Here is a 20,379-nt window from a genome sequence, read left to right as displayed (position 1 = left end):
CGCATTAATCTGAAGCTCGCGAGCTCGCAAGTAAGCGGCATCCCTTTGACTAACCGTTGTCGTCTTCCGTTCGTTCGTATAGTAATAGTAGTAGTAGTAGTAGTAGTAGTAGTAGTACAGAAGGACCCTGAAGAAGCCGCGATAAAGCGCATTAATTTATCGCGACCCACCAGAAGATCTTTTTCAAGGCGCATCGATCCGAGCAACAAGATTAGAAGCTTGAGCACGATGCTCCGGCACATCTCTAACGCACATTCTTACCTCCCTCGAAGTCCCTACTACTACTACTATTACATCCTTCATGAGAAATAATCTTCAATGGTAGATATATTTGAAATCCTTCTTTATTAAATCAAATTCTTAATCCTAATATTCGAATCCTTTTTACTTATCGTACCTATCCAGTAAGTTTCTCGCTTTATTGTCATTCGAATCAATCGGAACATTTGAAACGAACTGATTGACGACTGGCTACCTGCCATGAGATTATCCAAAAAGAAGACGAATTTCAATAGATCTATTTTTAATATTAAATAAAATGTAATAATAATAATAATAAAATTAACGGCGGTAGACACGGACGCGTTGAGAGAAGACGACTATGCGCTGAAAACGAAATCAATGAGCTAACAAGCTTGCGAGTTAGCAGTTAGTTAATTAAGTCGGCGTTATTGGATCATGGAAGCCAAGCCGCCCCTTCCTTCCTCGCGAGAAAGAAGGAGCCTCAGTCTTTTCCCCCTTTGCACTACAGCGTCCTACTGCTGCTGCTGTTGTTGCTGCTGCTGCTGCTGTTGGTGGTGGTGTGGTGGCTTGCTTGCTTGCTCGTCGGTGCGGTGTTTGGGACTCTGTTTATGGTGGTGCTGCTGCTTACACTGCTGCTGTTGCCTTCTACTTGCTACTGTTTGGGGTGTTATTGTTGGTGGTACGTTTTCTTTTATAAGAAACTCTTCTACTACACATGTATACAGCTCTTAGTTAAATATTACAAACAACTCGTAGTACTAGTCAAGAACTAGACTACGAAACATTGCTAGACCTGGTACGCCTTAGGGCTTACTTGTTTGTTTGCTTGCTTGCTTCCTAGCTTGTTTGCTTGCTTCCTAGCTTGCTAGCTTCCTTGTGCAAACTTGCTTACTGCGACTTGCCAGACGTCTTAATTAAAAGTGAGTTGCCGAGTCGGTTAAGAGAGACCACTCTTCTCGTTTCCCCTCTTCACCCATTCAGCAATTGCATTCGCGCACACCTTTACAAACTTTTCGTAATATTATTTATTCTACGTGAAAAATGACTTATTTTGCGTATTCATTGATAATGTTACTTTTTGAAAAATCTACTACCGAACCCCCCCCCCCCTCCTTTAGCCGAATGTCAACTATACGCAAGAAAAAGAAGAAGAAGAAATACGACGAATCTTTCTTTCTTTTCTCTTCTTTACGTTCCACGGTATACTCGTCTTCGAGGTGACGGAACACGTGTTCCACGATATTTTGCGAGGATGCGTAGAAAAAGAGACGTGCGACGACGAGTGGTGAATCGAACGAAAAGGAAGAAGACGAAGACAAGACAACGACGACGACCCTTGAAAGAAAGAAAGAAAGAAGGAAATAAAGAAAGAGGACCTTATGTACGTACGTAAGCACGACCGTTTCCCTCGACGCTCGTGAACAAGTGTATAACAAAAACGACCAAACGACTAAGTTCCTCCTCTTTCGGCCAGGTCGTATTTCTCCAATCGTCGTATCCCCCAACCCATCCCCATCCCCATCCCCATCCCCATCCCCCAACCCTTGCTCAAATCCGTGATTCGCGTGAAAATTTTTCCAATCTAAAAAAGGAACTTAAATATGAATGTAAGAAATAAGAAGAATTTTCGTCTACGATAAAACAAAGTCGAACAAGAAAGAAACAAAAAATGCAGAGAGAGAGAGAGAGAGAGAGAGAGAGAGAGAGAATATAAAAGAAAAAGCAATGAAAGATCGATCGTAAGGAGAAGTTAAATGTTGCATGAGCTTCGAGGAATAAGAACCGAGCTGAGATTCCTGGTAACGATTAAGCCCTCCGACGGAAATAACGTACGATCTCGCGGACCTCATCTCCTCAACGGATTTTTCGATCTGCAACAAACAGAAAGATAAAGAAAGAGAGGAAGAGAAAGCGCACATACACACCAGGTAAAGCGCGACACCTTCGAGTTGTCCACTGGAATTCCATGAGCGAAGAGACGAATGCGTTATCTGCCGAAAGGATCGATCTTCGAGTGTCTGTAAAAGGTTGACAAAGTAAAGACAAGAAGATGGACAAGGTGGTGGTGATGACGATGGTGATGATGGTGATGATGATGATGATGATGATGGTGCAAGTGATGGTAGTGATGGTGGTGATGCTGGTGCCTTGGTGGTGGCGACGACAAGAAACTCTTTCGATTCTTCTACTCGTTTTAAACTTGTATTTTTCCTTTGATCGCATCAACCCCTGTACAGCACATACACACACACACACACACACCTTTACTGTTACGTGTGTTCGTTTATTTAAACAAATTTTCCATGGGTTCATCTAATTCTGAAATATTTCCTTTATATCTATTGCTTCAAACCTCGTATCCAAAAGAAATCACAAAAGAGTGGGAAGGGGGTGGGTGGGAGTACGGGGAAAAGTTAAACGAAATGTCTCGTTAATTTGCCAAGAATTTAGAAATAAAACAAATCCTTTGGCCCATCGTATAAAAAAAAAAAAAAAGAAGAAGAAAACGTCAAACGTTCCTTTTGGAAGTTGAAAGAATTGCTGGAACTGGGCCGAGAAAACGATTGACCCCACCCCTTCTGTTTCCTTCCTGGACACTGGTCTCGCTTCTTCCGAAAGATTTCGCGGGACTAAAACAACATTCCTTCTGCTTCTTCACGAGATATCAACTTTCCCACAGTCGTTATGAGAAAATTAAGTTGCCCCTACCCTTCTCCTACTTGAACAGGAACCATCATCGTCTTACGATTCTCCCCTACGATTATCGTAAATTTGAGACTGAAACAACAATTCAAGGGGGGAAAAAATAAATAAATAATAAATATCTGTTCATAATTATGAAAATTGTTGTAAAAGTCAAAATTAAAACCAACAACAACAACAACAAAAATTATTTCACACAGCACATTAACTTTTTTTTTCAATTCACATAAATCCTAACACAGATCGTGCGTCTTTACGTTCGCACCGTTAGAGAAAAAGAGAGAGAAAGAAAGAAAAGGAGGTTGGTTGGTTGTGCATCGGAGTTTGGAAAAAAAAAAAGGAAGCGAGAGAAAAGGGGGAAGAAGGGAGGTGGTGGTAGTGGTGGTGGTGGTGGTGGTGGTAGAGAATTCAGGATCGTTAGCCAATTCATTTATTCGCGATGGCTCCCGACGCTCGTCCAGCATAATCCGTCGATTTGTCGGCGCGGCGTGTCCCGTGTAATGCAGCTTCTTGTCGCTTGTAATCGAACAGAGAAAGAGAGCGAGAAAAAGAAAGATAGAGAGAGAGAGAGAGAGAGAGAGAGAGAGAGAGTAAGAAAGAGAGAAAATGAAAGATAAAACGAGCGAGAGAGGGTTAAAGCGAAAGAAAATACGCGTCGCGAGTGACTATATGTGAACGACCGTAAGAAAAGCAAAGCACGCTCGTTGTTGATCGACCGACCAACTCTCTCTCTCTCTCTCACACTCTCTCTCGCACATACAAATACACACACATATATTAGCTTTTACTAGTCGCTTTGTCTCAGAGAGTCGTGAGTTTATTGGTACGACAGGGGCGCTAAATTATTGATGCTCGACTGCACGCCATGTCGAAAAAAAAACATTGAGAATAAGAAGAAGAAGAAGAAGAAGGAGGTGAAGCAAAAGGAGTACAAACAGGGAGGAGAAAGAGGGAAAAGAAAGAGAGAGAGAGAAGGTGGAGTCGAGGGAGGAAAAGGAAAAGGACGACTTCGGGGCCGTGATTTCAGAAAAACTTTTTCGTGCTACTCGCCTCGACTTGTCCTCCACCTCCTCCATCTCCTCCTTCCATTATTTCTTTCTTCTTGTTCTCGTCTCTCATTTCCATCCTCATCCGAGTTTTATCCCCTTCGTCCTGTCCTTTCCCCCACTCCCCTGTCGTCTCTCACTCTGTCGCGCGCTAACGCATCATCCAACAGGGGAAGTGCAGCAGAACTTGCGCCGCTCTCTTTAAAAGGGTAAGAAGAAGCTTGTCCAAGTACACTTTGTGGGAAAAATTTCGCCAGTTTCGAAACTAATGACAGAAAAAGAAAGATTGACAGATTATTATTATCATTATTATTAATTAACATTAAGAACTGAAAAGTTCATTGCAGCAAATACGCAAATCTCGCCACTGTTCTCCTCGTCCCTGAGCGATCCCCGTAGCCCATTTCTTTGAGATCCCGAAATAATATTGTTCTCCCATCTACATCTAGGGTCTACCCAATGGTAGTTTCCCGTTCGATATACCCATCAGTATTTTATGCACCATTCGATCCACCCCCAATTTCTACATGAATTCTCATTTTTTTTTCCATCAAAGAGAGAGAGAGAAAGAGAGAAAGAGTCGCCCCCTAACGTAGAAAGACATTGGTGAAATATACCTCGACTGGAAAAAAAAAAAAAAAAGAAAAAAAAAACTAGACTTCCGAGAGACTTTGAACGATGATCCGATTAAAGAGAGAAAGTATGAGAGAAAGAGAGAGAGAGAGAGAAAGAGAGAGCTTTACGTGCCGGTGAAGCTTATCAACTGCGTGGTAAAGAATGGATGAAGGAAGGAACGTCACAAGAAACGAGATTAAAACAGTCTCCCCGTAATAGTTGGAACGATAAACGATAAAATAATATAGACAATAAGAAATAGAAGTAGAAGAAGTAGAAGAAGAAGTAGAAGAAGAAGTGAAAGAAGAAGAAGTAGAAGAAAAGTGATCCTGTAAAGTACAGATAAAATAAATGAGAATGATTTGTTGTGAAATGACATAGAAATATCGTATTACGTAAAGTAATATCTAACTAATAAAAAAAAAAACCTCATATAAAAGAAAGAGAGAGAGAGAGAGAGAGAGAGAGAGAGTTGTATCGATGAGCATGTGGATCCGCATACACGTTAAATAATCTTACGTAATCCTCGGGATCCGATAAATGGGATATGTACCCACCTACGATGTTTCCGTAGCCCCACAAGTACCCCGCATGACCATGGTCGTTTTAGATCTCCGTTCTTTCGTTCGTAAAAGTATCTGTAACTGACCGATATAGAACGTTGAATTTTACCTTATTTGATAATAGACTGATTACAAAACTAACATTAATATAATAAACGTTAATTCTCATATTTGTTTTAATAATATTCCAAATATAATAATTATAGGTATTTACGTATTAACGCCACCGTAGCAAAAAATCCGCTAATGCGCCAATAAAGAGCAATCTTGTTGTTCGCAAACAACAACCTTGTTGTTGTCAGGATTTCGTCAGGGTTTCGTCAGGGTTGCCTCAGGTTGCCCGACCCCTTGTTTATCCTGTAGTTTGATTTACAAAGAAAGAAATTAATTATTTACAAGTATATTAATATAACACAAAAAACATTAATATAATAAACGTTTCAATAATATTCAAGTACAATAATAATTATAATTATTATAGTAATTACTATTTATCCTATAATTTGATTTACAAAGAAAGAAATTAATTATTTGCAAAGAATGACAAAGGAAAAGAAAAAACTAATATAATGTTTATATCCTCGTCTTGTGATACCCAAGGTTCATGAATGCATCACGAATTGTTGATAATCGTGTAAGTTTTCGGGAGGAAGGCAAGCTACTAATTAGCGATTACCTCTCGTTCATGGGGGAGGGGGGGGATCCCTCTCGAGAATGAATATAATTAGCACTCGGCTTTGTGATGGAAGCACAGCAAAAGCTTCGTCGTCATTGTTGTCTTCGTCATAGTCATAGTCATAGTCTTTGGTGACGGTGTGGCGACGGTGGCAAGCAAAGTCACTTAAAAATATTCCAAGTACGGTTCGAAGAGAGTCATCCTCCTCTAAGGGCGATTGATGCGACACGATCCTCTCTACGCATCGACGAATCATCGAGTGTCGTGCACTCTGCAAAATCGCTTCGTCGTCTACTACTTCGAGTAATCGCAAGGCACTTTATTCTTTGCCAATATTTTACATATTTTTTGCCCCCCCCCCTCCCCTATTATATATCATAATGAATTTATTTCGATACCATTTGACCATAACCCCAATTAGGAAAGCCCCAATCTACTTTCATCTAATTTTCATTTGTTCATTTTGTTTTTTTTCTAATGGTTGATAGATAAACGAAGAAATTACTTACATGGACGATTACGATTACGACAGAAGAGGAAGATCCGGTGGTGGTGGTGGGGGTGGAAGACGCACTGGCAAATATCGTGACCCAAATGACGATGATGATGATGATTTTGATATACGAGATAAAAGTGGGCCCACTAGTCAAGGTACTCTTCAACGATTGGACAGCATACAGGATCCAGAAAAGAGATATGTTCTCAAGGATGTCATTGGTTCCGGTGTCTGTGGTGACGTTTACGAAGCTGTCGATCAACAAGCTGGTAAAATCAACTTTATTTACTGTTAATAATTAATTGACTTTCTATATTATGAATTTTTGATTACAGGTAATAAAAAGGTTGCCATTAAAATACAAAAACTTACACCGGAAACACAAGCATTGATTGTTGAGGAGTACAGAGTTTTGCGAGATTTTGCTGGACATTCAAATCTTCCTGACTTCTATGGGATTTATCGTAGAAGATCTGGAAAAAAAACGGAATACGATCAAATATGGTTCGTCATGGAGGTGAATAATTATTACATTGTTTTCAAAATTCATTTTTACATCCTCGTATAGCTTTGAAATAATAAACGAATCATTTCATTAATTAAATAACACTCGACTGACAATCGAACTGTTAGCATCACATTGACACATTTGATATCTTAACTCGTATTCGTATTCTCATTTGTCATTTTTATAACCTTTTGTTTTAAATTAAAAATATCAAAAGCAGTGTTATGGAAAATTACAAACGTTTGAACAACAAATTAAACAAATGAAATGTTCAAGTATGTTCTGATGATGCATAAATAAGTATTATTGAATTTTACTTGTTCTACTTACAAAACGTTTTAACATTTTAAAAGTAATTATTTCAATAGGATTGTTTTTTTTTTTTTTAAATAAGGGTTTGTTTTATATATTACACAAACTAATAACATAAATTAAACTAAACATAGTAAATTTATAATAACAGTAGTTCAAAACTATCAACTTTTGTTTAATTGTAACTGCAACAAAAATTAATTGCAAGCCTTCAAACTTTTCAACCTAACTACACATATATATATATTACTAAAACCTTAAAGAAAACCTTTGACAAACCTTTAATAAATGTAAATGATTAAAAATCTGCATTCTAACACGTTTAACCAACCATTGGTGGATCTTTCGTAAAGACAATTTGGAACACGTTTGTCATTGTTTAATGTCGTAATTTTCTTTCTCTTCGTTTCACCCTTTCTAGCAAAAGAAGTGGGGGGGTGAGGGTAGGGGGAGAGTAGGGGAGGGGGGGAATCTTGCAAAGAGAATGAGAGAGTGAGTGAGAGAGAGAGAGAGAGAGAAGAAGAGAGAGGTAGTGAGGGGTCGAGAGGTGAGGAAGAAAGGAAAGAAACGAGGCCAGAAGCAAAAGGGCCTCGGCTTGTACCTCGTGTGCCTCGAGCAGAAGGCAATTTCAAGCATTTGAGACGGTCGAATACACGGATTATTTACGACACGCGTGGCCATTAAACAATCATTAAACTCGTTTGTGTGCGCAGGTGAGGCCTAGCATGTCGCTGCCCTAATTTACGGGCGGACCTCCACGGTGAAAACAAAAATATGATTACTTATCCTCGGATAAAGCGACGAATTCTCGTCGGTTCGGTTCACTTTGGCTCAGTTCAGAAAGAAAGGAAGAAAGAAAGAAAGAAAGAAAGAAAATGGTTTCTTGATCGATCATACGTTATCCAAACGCACAAATATTTTACCATGATGATGATGATAATGATAATGATGATGATAATAATCATCATTTCTTGCTAGCTTAGCTAAATGACAAATGAAACATTCGAAAGGGATGGAAAATCCAATGGCAATAGGAACAATATCAACAAAAAAAAAAAAAAGAAAAGATGATTAAGGGTTGAAAGTAATAGGGGGAGGAATGAGAAAAAAAGGAGGATGCACTTTGCGCACTCGACAGGATTTATCGTCGGTTGTATTTCATATCGTACGCGTGTTTTACGAAGCCCTACGATTTGCTTGCTTGCACACGAACTACCAAGAAGAAGAAGACGACGATGACGATGATCATCTGTGCTGAAATCGTTTCAACGTTTCTCTATACGTAAATAAAAAAAAAAATAAAAAAAATAGGGTTCTACGAAAATGTTCCGATTAATCGTCAATACATTCTTTCGAGTTCAATTAAATGAAAAAAAAATTATTTTCCTATTTTGTCTATGTTTCTCTGTTTGATTTGCTTCATTTTTAATTCTTCAGGTACATTTGACAAGTGAGACTTGTCATCAGAATTTAAGAAACTTATATAAATATATACCAAATAAAATATAAATTTAAATATTATCTTAATAGATATAAATTACGTGTCACGTTGTTTGTGTGCAATATACTCCTAAATTACTGAACCGATTTTATTTAAAGTTTGCACACTTTGTACAGTTTCATCCAACTTGAAAGATAGGATAGTTTATAGCTCCAATTTATAATCGCAATATTATTTTATTGCCAATTATTTGTTTCGATGGCGGTATAAGGTAATTCGTTGATTTAAAGACGTGTGTATTAGACTGATTGTGAGCCACAGCAACGCGTGTCGGGGCACCCCTAATAAAATATATATATATATAAAAGATACAAATAAAAATATATAATAAATATTAATACAAAAATGTAAATATTTCAAATAAAATGTATTACTTTTACATATAAAAATCCATATAGCTATAGCAACAAATTAAATTTGTTATATATATATATACATAAAAATGTACAAATAATTCAATACTCGAAGGATTAATTAAACTATCGGTTAAACGTAAAATTCATAAAGAAAGAGAAAAAAAGAACAAGATATATAAGTTTGTTTGGTAGAACGATTAACAACGTGATAAAAAAAAATAATAATAATAATAAAAAAATTAAAAAAAATCAAACAAAAAGCAACGTTAATTCTGGAGGATAGTCTTACTACTACATCGTCCAAATTGCTTCCGCAATTACGTTGGTATTTCAATCACGGTTACACAGGACCTTGGACTCTCACTCTATCTCTCTCTCTCTCTCTCTCTATCTCTATCTCTCTCTCTCTCTCGAATAGAGACACGATCTAAATGAACTAAGAATTGAATTTTGCTTTTGTAATTTATTTAAATGCCATTAGATTAAAAAATGACGTATTTTCAGTATTATTACGTGGGTGAATGTATATGATAGGTGGGTGTAGATAAAAACACACACACACCACACACACTTAGGTGTATGTATTTGTCCTGAATGGTATTGGTGTAATGGTACCATATTTACATAGATGTATGTAAATGATATTTAGTAATGGTACGTGTCTCAATTCTAAACGTTACTTTCATAATTTTACATTTATTTGCTTTTTTTCTTTTTTTTTTCTTTAGCTTTGCGAAGGTGGATCGGTAATGGACTTGGTGAGAGGACTCATAGCTTCGAACAAAAAAATGCGTGAAGAACACATCGCTTATATACTTAAGGAGGTAATCAAGGTAAGCCATTTGAAATAAAACGATATTATCTGTAAATATAAAAAAAAAAAAAAAAAAAAAAAGAGAGAGAAAGAAAGAAAGAATGAATGAACTTGATAGTTAAAGTTAGTTCTGACAAAGAAACTGATTATTGTGAGACAACTTTTGCAAAAGATATAAACTCGATTGGTCGAGTATAGTCAACTATACCCTTGGAGCATAAATCGCAAATAAGACAGCCGAGATAGCTCGCTAATTAAGCACCTCGCTAACCAAAGGCTCCCTGCCTTATTTCTTTCTTTATTTTATTTTATTTTATTTTATTTTATTTTATTTTATTCGACTCGTATGTATCCTTCTTCTTCTTCTTCTTCTTCTTTCTATATCCTGAATAAAAAGAAACTTGAATTCTCTCGGAATCTCTTACGATCGGTAAACGAACGTAACAGAACCCCCTCTTCTTCTTCTTCCTGATTTCTTCTTACTTTCCATCTTTACGTAGACTTCTCTTAAAAAACAAAAAACAAAAAAATACACATTAAAAAAAATAGGTTTCTTAAAATATCCCGAATAATTATTTTTTTGTTCATTAGTTCAAGATCTTTAACTGCAACACTTGTTAACATTTTTAATTAACGTCATGTAAGAAGAAGAAAAAATAAATCAAAGTATTATTTTTATTAGAGAAATAATTGCAATGATATATTATTAGAATAAATTTGTTATTTATTTTTCATAATAAATAACAAATTATATATAATTGTATATAATAAAATTATAATATATATAGAAATTACGTGTGACGTTGTTTGTCCGCAATGGACTTCTAAACTAGTGAACCGATTTTAATCAAATTTTGCACACTATGTGCAGTTTCATTCAACTTAAAAGATAGGATAGTTTATATCTCAATTTATAATCAGATACGGTAACAGATGGCGGTATAAGGTAATTCGTTGACTAGTATGACGAGTATTATATATTAAAATTCTAATTGCAATGATAATTATAACAAATTTGTTATTTAATATTAAAAATAAATGTGAATAGAAAAAATATGATTGAAAAATCAAAAGATAATATATACCATGTGAATCAACTTAATATAGAAATAAGAAAAAAAGTAAGTATTGAGTATTGAAATAGAAGGTAAGATTTTAAAAAAACTAAAAGTAACATTCGAACCTATCATTTGAACTATCATTTAACGTAACAACCGATGGAAACCGAGAGATCTGAGGGCAAGGATTTACAATGACACGATCTTAAGATGTATAATTAACAACTGAGGTAGAGAGATCGTTTAGGTTCGTTCGTACGTACCAAATAGCCCTTTAAAGTCATACTTTGCGCAGGAAACATATTACAAAAAAAAAAAAAAAAACAAAACAAAAAAAACAAAACAAGACAAAAATAAAAGTAAGAATAAAAATATGAAAAGCTTGGAAAAACGTGTAAGGTCGCAGGATACACGGACGAGTGGCACGCCACAGGTAAACGCCTATTTCCGTTTGAAATCGTTTAACACGCGCTATGTGTGGTCCTTGTCTTACCACTCCAATCATTTACTTCTTTTTTTTATTTTTAACTAACACTAATTGTAAGAGATTTATTTTTATTCGTTATATACACAGGTAGTCAATAATTCGCGTTAAAGTTAAACGTCCAAACGTTTTTCCGTCAACTTGGAAGCGCAACGGATGCGGTATTTGGGAGGTCTCTCTCTCTCTCTCTCTTTCTTTCTTTCTCATTTAAAAAAAATTCTTTTTTATATTCCTCTCTCTCTCTCTCTCTCTCTCTCTCTCTTTCTCTTTTTCTTTTTAGTTTCCATCTCGCGAATACTTGTTGGCACGGTAGCGATTCGAGCACGCTAGGTCGTACGGTAAATCAGACCACGCTGACGTTTAATACCGGCAAATTACATGTGAAACAAATGGCCGCGAAAAAGCGTTTACCCACCTCCTCGCCGACGATTCGCTATGAAAACGCTAAAAAAATTTGTTTCATTTTATTTCTCCTGTCCGTCGTAGAAACGAAGATTCTCAAAGTACGACGACGTAACTGTTATAAAACACCTTTTATTTATTACACTTATCATCTCTCTCTCTCTCTACTTTCTCTCTCTACTTTCTACTCATTATTTTTCTCCTTAATTATTTACTAATATTTTTATACGTATTTTCTATCGATCATTGTGTTTATTATCATTAAACAAAACGTGTGTGCAGATGATACAAGTTAGAAGTAAAAACCTTCGAAAAATTCAAGTTTTAAGAGAATGAGACGAGTGCATAAATATCAAGTGTAAAATAATTTATTATATATTATTATTTTTATTCTTATTTTTTAATTATTCATTTAATAATTATAAAAAAATGCGCGCCTGTAGGAATGCAACCCTCCATACACACTTTAAAAATGTTGCTTGCGAGTGCCATCTGTTGAGACGAAATTTGTCTTCTGCCCGAAAGATAGGCAACCCGTACTACACGCGTGTATAAACAGTTTGGACTTAAAAAAAATTCCGTCCCAACAGATGGTGCTCGCAAGCAACATTTTCAAATTGTGTCTGGAGGGTTGCATTCCTACAGGCGCAATATTTTTATAAATAATAATAATAATAAAAATTTAATCTTGTAATTAGTTATGCATATTTTTGAAATAATAATTATGCTTGCAACATAAAAAAAAAAAACAGCGAACATAATTAAATGGTTGTCGAGAGTAACACGAAATCCAACCGATGTATTAATGATTTCATGCGCATGCCAACTTCAAACCCCTTTTTTCTTCTCGTTCACTTTAACTGGCATCGCTTGTTACGCAGTCAGCGAGACGGCAGGCAGCAAATTATAGATCGTTCAATTTGCAGTAAATCTATAAAGAGGGGATTTATTGAAAGATACCGGGCGTACCAACCTTCACCATTCTCTTCCAACTTCCTACACCTTTTTCTTCTTATTCATCCTCCTACCTATTAATACAATTGTTTTCTTGTGTTTTTCTTTTTTTCTTCAGGCATTGATACACCTACACGAAAATAATATCATTCATCGTGACGTACGTGGCAGCAATATATTATTAACGAAAGAGGGTGAAATTAGGCTAATTGATTTTGGATTATCAAAAATGATCAAAGGAGAATTAGGTAAAAGAAATACTTGCATCGGTTCACCAAATTGGATGGCTCCAGAAATGGTTACCAGTAAAACAGCTGGTTCCGATAGTGGATATGGAAGTCGTGCCGATGTTTGGGCTGTTGGTATCACTGCAATTGAATTGGCTGATGGTAGACCACCCTTTCAAGATATGCATCCTACTCGTGCCTTGTTCCAAATCGTTCGTAATCCACCACCAACTCTCTACAGACAATCCAATTGGACACAAAATTTCAATGATTTTATTTCAGAGTATGTTGCATTGTTTTTTGAAAAATTATACATTTACACAATCAATCAAAAATTTATATAATATATTTTTACAGATGTTTAGAAAAAAATCCTGACAACAGACCATTCATGGCTGAAATCATCGAACATCCTTTTTTATCGGAATTACCGGAAAACGATTATTTGGTAGATTCTTTTTTTATTATTATTAATTGTTATAAATTTAAAAAAAAAAAAAAAAACAATAAAAAATCGACCGATTATAATTTACGTTTTATTTTAATCTTGAGTATAGTTGGCTCAAGAAATAAAAGCATTGGCTATGGACGCTTTGGAAAAGGGTAAAGAAGGTAGACAACCGGAAGCGATCGTTCGTAAAAATTTGTTAAAGGTAAAAACTGAACAACATTAAAATCAAAATCAAATTCTACGTACTTGAAATTTATTGATCAGACGCATCAAACCAAACCACCGGAAGCCATGTTCACGGAAGATCTCGCAGCACTCGAAGTTTTAACGGAGGATGCAATATTGGACGAGTTGCATGAAAGATTGCAACAAGGACACTTTCATACATTTGTCGGGGATGTTCTTTTGATACTCAATCCTAACGAAAGACACGACATTTATGGACCACAAGTAAACAAATAAAAAACAACAATGTCTACCAAAAATACATTCAAATAAATTCGTAATCTAATTGACAATTGATTTTAAATTTAGGATCATACCAAATATCAATGCAAATCACGTTCGGATAATGCACCACACGTTTATTCGGTAGCAGATAGTGCTTATCAAGATGTACTTCACAATGAAGAACCCCAACACATTTTATTTTCTGGTGAAAGTAATTCGGGAAAGACGACCAACATGTTGCATGCAATTGAACATTTAATGTTCCTTGGAAAGGCGAGTATAATTCTTTATGAAATATTTACAATTATTATGAACATTTATCATTTACATTATTCTAGAGTTTACAAGACACCGGATCGAGATTGTTACGTGCTTTGAAAGTGATTCACGTATTCAGCAATGCTGCTACACCGCTCAATCCAAATTCAACGAGATGTGTGTTGCAAATTCAAACGACTTTTGGTTCCTCTGGGAAAGCATCCGGTGCAATATTTTGGCTTTATCAATTGGAAAAATGGCGAGTTTCTACTCGCGACAGGTACGTGTTTATTAATTTTTAATAAAACGAATTAATTTCGATAAATAAAATCACCTGTATGGGTAGCTCGTTACGAAAAGGATTAAATAATTTAATAACGATCTTAATAATATTATTTTCAATTACTAATAATAATAATTCAAATTGAAACAACCTATAAACCTAAACATCCTGTTCAATCGAGTGCCCCTGTTATCTGCAACTACTCAAACTTTGCATGTAGAAAGGGTTGATACTTCACGAGGCTTCGTAGTAGCTACGAGAAACCCTGTTCGATTTGCAGAAGCTTAAACATTTATAAAACTTCAATTATCGAATATTAAATTCACGAATTATTTAATTTCAGGAATCAATCAAATTTTCACATATTTTATTATTTTTACGACGGCCTTGATGCAGCTGGAAAATTACGAAATTATAATCTTCCAAGTGGTAGAAGAATGCGTTATCTTCGAATAAGTGAAAGGGGTAACGAAAGAAAACGATCGTTCAAAGTTAGAAATGATCCTGATGGAAACGTGACCAGATTTGGTGTAATGAAAGAAAACTTGAAGATCATGGAAATGGAAGAATATTGTGACACGTTGTGGAAAATATTAGCTGCCATTTTATTACTCGGAGAAATACGATTTGTCGAGGGTAGCAATGGTGTTGCTGAAATGGACAGCAATGAAACAGCAAACAGAGGTAACGAAATTTATTATTAATTTAACCCTTTCGTTGGAAAACAGCACCTTTTGGCGTTCGACTATGGACACTTGCCCTGAACGAACACAGCGCCTTGTAGCGCTGTGAATTTAATTTACGAACATTACGCGTACCGTGTCGTCCGTACAAACAACCTACTATTTCATTTTGTAGATAACAAATTTGAAACTGTAGATATTTTATTTCAGTCGCTGAGTTGCTCGATTTGGATCCGAAAAAATTCTCTTGGGCTTTAATGAATTATTGCTTAATTAGAAAAGGTGCAGCAGTTCGTAAAAAACATACCTGTGAGGAAGCAAGAGAAGCAAGAGATGTATTAGCTAATACGATTTATCAAAGATTAGTTGATTGGCTGATTAATATGATAAACCTCAAGTTCACGGTTACTCGTACACTTTTGTAAGACACGTTCTAATTTCTTTTAAACAATTTGTCATATTTTTCATTAATTACGAATTAATTTGATTTCATTTTACGTTTCAGTGGTGACAAATATTCCATAAGTGTGCTCGATCTTTTTGGTTTCGAATGTTTCGCGGTTAATCGTATAGAACAACTGTTTGTTAACACAACCAATGAACAAATGCAATGTCATTACAATCAACGAATATTTGCTTGGGAAATGGTGAGAATGATTTTAATTGACGATACACATTAGTGTGGGACGGTCGGTGGGCCCTGGATAGCTCAATTGATTAAAAAGAGCAGTCGCCCCAAAAGCGAAAGATCCGTGGTTCGAGTTCCCCGATCCAGTCCAGTCCAGCGTTCCAATTTTCTTCACGAATCCCACATTAGTGTACACAAACATTTGAATAAACTTATTCTGAAATAAAAGTATGATTTTTCAAATTTTTAGCAAGAACAAGAAGAGGAAGACATAACAATTCAAAAATTACATTTTTACGATAACAAAGAAGCGATAGATCAACTAATGGGAAAGGATACCGGATTGTTTCATATTATAGATGATGCATCTAGACAATTACAGGACGTTCAATATATTTTTGAAAAGATCAGAAGAATCCAAGGGACACATATAAAACAAATCAGCTCACATGAATTTACCGTAGCTCATTATACAGGAAAACTCGTTTACGATGCAAGTGAAATTGCTGAAAAAAATCGAGACTTTGTTCCACCAGAGATGATTGAAACTTTGAGATTATCCTCGTTTGAAACGGTCAAACAAATGTTTACGAATAAATTAACGAAATCTGGTAGTCTTACGATAGTTGTTGATACACCACAAAAGGAAGAAAAGAAAACGAAAAAAGTAAATGGGAAACTATCATGCAAGAAACTACGAAACTTAGGGTAACAACATCTTAATTATCTATTTCATTTGTATATCAGATATACTTATATTACTTTCCGAACAATACAATATAATAAATTAAATAGAAAATTATTGGGTTACATTAAAAATATTATCAATTAATAATATTTAATATATCTAGAAATACAATACTGCATCTAAAGGCCAATATTCTCAAACCCGTAAAATGAGAACCTGTGCAGCAACATTTCGATCATCCAGTTTAGAAATTTTGAAGAGCCTTTCGGTGGGTGGTGGAAGTGGTGGGGTGCATTTTATCAGATGCATTCGTGCCGATCTTGAGGGTACACCACAAGGTTTCTATCGTGACGTAGTGAGACAACAAATCAGAGCACTAGCCGTGTTAGACACTGCCAAGGCCAGACAACGAGGCTATCCCTATAGAATAACTTTTCAGGAATTCATACGAAGGTTCAATCCTTCGTTTATTTATTTCTTTATTTTTCATCATCTATTCTTATTGTTGATTAAATTTTAATCAGAATAATCTGTTTGATGATTTTTTAATAATGCAGATACAAATTTTTGGCATTCGACTTCGATGAAAACGTAGAAATGACCAAGGACAATTGTCGATTGCTATTGGTGAGATTAAAAATGGAAGGATGGATAATTGGTAAAACAAAAGTATTTTTAAAATATTACAACGAGGAATATTTGTCGCGATTGTATGAGACCCAAGTGAAAAAAATCGTCAAAGTTCAATGCATGATGAGAGCATTTTTGGCGCGTAAAAATATCGCGACTAAGGTAGTTAATCTGAAGAAACAAACTGGTAGGTAAAATATAAGCTGAGATGAAAATATTATGAAGAACATTGTCTCGGCCGAATCTAACGGGTATTGTTTCAGTGAAGAAAGCGTCGATAAAGAAAAAGGAACCATCGATAGAGTTGTCTCAAGAGGATGCAGCGTTGATTCTACAGAAAGGTAAGAAGAAGAAAGAGAATGACATTTGTCAAAGAAACAAACAAAAATAATAATATCTGACAATCCTCCAATAGCGTACAGGGGTCATGTTGTGAGGAAGGAAACTGCTCCGTTGATGAAGGGGGAGGAAATGGATCAGGAAACGAAGGACTTCATCAAATTTTACAGCAGCAAATGGAGATCGAAGACCATATTTCAAGTCCTCCTACATTACCGTGCAGCCCGCTTTCAAGACCTCGTGCATTTTTCGCAACAAGTTAGTCAGTCGTCACCTGAGATTATTATTAACAAACAAACAAAATTTCATATAATTAATAATAATTTTAAAACGTTTGATCAATGATTTTTAAGGTTCATTTGTACAATCAAGCGATAGCGGTGACGCTAGAAGCGACGAATGAACGCATACCTTTAGATAAAATTGACCCGAACATCAAAGCATCCTCATACATAGGCCAGACAAAACCACCTCAAGTTAACAAATTACCCTTCGACATTTATCGCGAAATGCCGTACTTCGATACGAGTTATATGAGCAATACGGGGAAAAAGAAAAAGAAAACTGGGTGAGTTGAATTAATCAAAATTATCTTGCTTTTTTCCATTTTAGTCATCCCAATTTTGAAGAAGCACAAATTGTCGTGTCGAATTTTCCATGTGTGCAATGATTAAGATGATTAGAAGAAGAAGAAAAAAAAAACAGTTGAACTTCAATACACGACACGAATATTTTTGCTTTAACAAAACACAATACGCTCCAATTTTCTTTCTTACGCTTGCCTTTTACGCCCTTAGCCCTTCGTGTTATTATTATTATTACATGTATGTGTGTGTATGTGTGTTTATGTCTATGGCTTGTCCCAGTCTCTTTCTCTGATCTATAATTCACACGTACAAAAAAAAAAAAAAATAAAAAAACTAAAAGAATGTTCTCTACGTTGCAATTTTGTATGCACGTATATCTCTATCGAAGATATGTGATCGTCTAAAGCACACACGGGTTGAGCTTTGACGTCAAATGAGAAATACGTTCTGCAGATCGATGTCGTCATCGGCTTCTGACGACGAGCACGAGCCCTGGGACGCGCCATTAAGGAGACAAACGGTGGCATGCAGCAACATCGTCAACTCTCGTACCAGAGGTGCCTATCGTTTTTCAATATCATCTTCTTCTCCGGGCCCGCGTGATAAAAAGCTTGAGGGGAAGAATATTCGCCGCAAGCTTCTTCTTCTTCTTCTTCTTCTTCTTCTTCGTCGTCGTCTTCTTCTTCTTCTTCGTCATCGTCGTCGTCATCCTCCTTCTCCTAATTTCCACGAAGCTATTCCAACTACTGTGTATTGCACACTTCATTTTCATGCACAATGACAATTCTACGGGAAGAATAAAATGAAGAATATATAACAGTAATAAAATGCAGGCCCAAGCACTTAACAAAATAATATCAACAATTGAGTAAGCTTCTATACGCTAAACGTCGAAAAAAAAAAAAAAACAGATCACGTTTTAAAAATCATTCGTACAGATCATTTTGAAAAGAGAGAAAGAAAGAAAGAAAGAAAGAAAGAAAGAGAGAGAGAGAGAGAAAAAGAAACAACACAACCAACTATTTAACTGAATAATTTGATCGAACTCGCGCGTTTTCTTCATCTATAGGACAATAATAAAAATATTCTCGAACGACCCGATTCCTATTTAAAAACAATCGCGTAATAATTCTTCTTACGGTTAGAAAAAAATCTCGTGTATCGTGCATCTATAGAAAGATAGAAATAATATATAAAAAAAAAAAAGAAAAAGAACAGAAGAAAGAACAAATCGGATCGACTCTTGCTCTAAGAAGAGAGAAAGAAATCATTCTCGATCCAATTCTCTCTGCATTTTTCAGACGTCGAGGTTCAAACGACGAACTCACCACATCGCGTGGTGCAACAACGCCCATCGGGCAGCGGGGGACAGAGTCTGATCAACACTCCGTTTTCCAGAGACCCGAATATCCCGGTCCGATGTCCACCGGAAGATTCAACAACCCGGCCAAAAATCAGTAACACCGGATTACAACAAGCTGCCGCTATCGATCGTAGTCCTATTGGATCTTCTAACGCTCATAATCCTCGCTCAGTAAGTTCGATATTTACATTGATATGATTTTATCGAGATGATTTCTCTCGATGATCGATGACATTTGATTTGAATTTTGTAGAATAATTACGAGAATACTGGGTCAGTACGTTCTAAGAAACATGCACCTCCACCTCCAATTCCATACGGCCGAGTATCACCAGCCCCAATACGCAATTACGATGTTCACAATTCGGAAAGTCGAAGTAGAAATAATTTAGATACTGGAAACGATTGGGAATTCGATGACAAAATTAATCGAAATGTCAATGCCCTACCTGGCAATCGGTTCGTTCGTAATTTAACATTCAATTTTCATTTAGATATTCGATACTAATGTTCTTTTTTGTTTTTGTTTTTTTTATCTACATTTTTCTAGTCCTAATCCGATACAAGAGTTACAAATGTTGGGTCGTAGAAATAACAATGACGACGGCAGTAGAGGCGGTGACGATCAACCACCATTTAATTTTCAGGTAAATCAAATGATAATAATCAAAAGATTTATCTATAAAATGATAATATTGATCATTCGTATTAGGCGATGCTGAGAAAAACACCTCATCAACGTGCCTCGATGAAACGTACTGCCGTTTATGACAGTTATGTTCCTTCCCCGTCACCTTACGGACGTCCAATCAGCCATGAAGATCAATACGAGTCCAATGTCGTTTACAGAAGCAGTGGTAGTCGGAGAGATTCCTCCGAATGGAGTCCCAACGAAATGATCAGAATGTCGGAAAAGTATGGTCGAGAAGGTGCATGGTCTGCTGGTGGAGATCGCAGCAACAATACTGGCGACGTTTCTGAAAGTATCACCACCGAACTTGCTCCTGGAATTGTCGTCGAAGGCTACGTCTCTGAACTCTAAATTCCAAAAAAAAAAGAAA

At 36.0% G+C, this 20,379-nt stretch overlaps 1 protein-coding gene and 2 long non-coding RNA genes across 3 annotated transcripts in view; 1 reads left to right on the top strand and 2 right to left on the bottom strand.

Moving 5' to 3' along the window:
* The window catches only part of LOC149030880 (uncharacterized), a 24,902-nt gene extending 18,407 nt beyond the window's left edge, over window positions 1-6,495 (bottom strand). The window contains exons 1-5 of the long non-coding RNA XR_016178222.1: window positions 6,356-6,495; window positions 5,385-5,527; window positions 5,165-5,251; window positions 3,997-4,257; window positions 2,169-2,261 (exon numbers count right to left, since the gene is read on the bottom strand). This is a non-coding gene — a long non-coding RNA (uncharacterized LOC149030880). The remainder of the gene's footprint in view (window positions 1-2,168; window positions 2,262-3,996; window positions 4,258-5,164; window positions 5,252-5,384; window positions 5,528-6,355) is intronic.
* On the top strand, window positions 417-20,379 carry ninaC (STKc_myosinIII_N_like and MYSc_Myo21 domain-containing protein ninaC). The gene is given in 25 exon segments (XM_015322906.2): window positions 417-922; window positions 6,335-6,611; window positions 6,678-6,859; window positions 9,748-9,852; window positions 12,850-13,241; window positions 13,316-13,406; window positions 13,516-13,611; window positions 13,674-13,859; window positions 13,944-14,132; window positions 14,198-14,397; window positions 14,744-15,084; window positions 15,294-15,504; window positions 15,589-15,730; window positions 15,962-16,370; window positions 16,373-16,419; window positions 16,563-16,852; window positions 16,957-17,216; window positions 17,293-17,370; window positions 17,445-17,626; window positions 17,722-17,936; window positions 18,409-18,512; window positions 19,257-19,489; window positions 19,572-19,777; window positions 19,869-19,965; window positions 20,031-20,379. Coding segments are annotated over 24 exon segments (4,842 nt in total). The 5' UTR covers window positions 417-922; window positions 6,335-6,355; the 3' UTR covers window positions 20,361-20,379.
* Window positions 13,054-19,250, bottom strand: LOC149030879 (uncharacterized). The gene is made up of 3 exons (XR_016178227.1): window positions 18,508-19,250; window positions 13,656-13,827; window positions 13,054-13,193 (listed from the first exon to the last, which is right to left on the bottom strand). It is a non-coding gene; the product is annotated as an uncharacterized LOC149030879 (long non-coding RNA).

This window comes from Polistes dominula, unplaced genomic scaffold (genome assembly GCF_049000335.1).
Source record: "Polistes dominula isolate Pdom_NZ unplaced genomic scaffold, Pdom_raw_medaka contig_20, whole genome shotgun sequence".
NCBI classification, from domain to species: Eukaryota; Metazoa; Arthropoda; class Insecta; order Hymenoptera; family Vespidae; genus Polistes; species Polistes dominula.
This window is presented reverse-complemented; position numbering and strand designations above follow the sequence as displayed.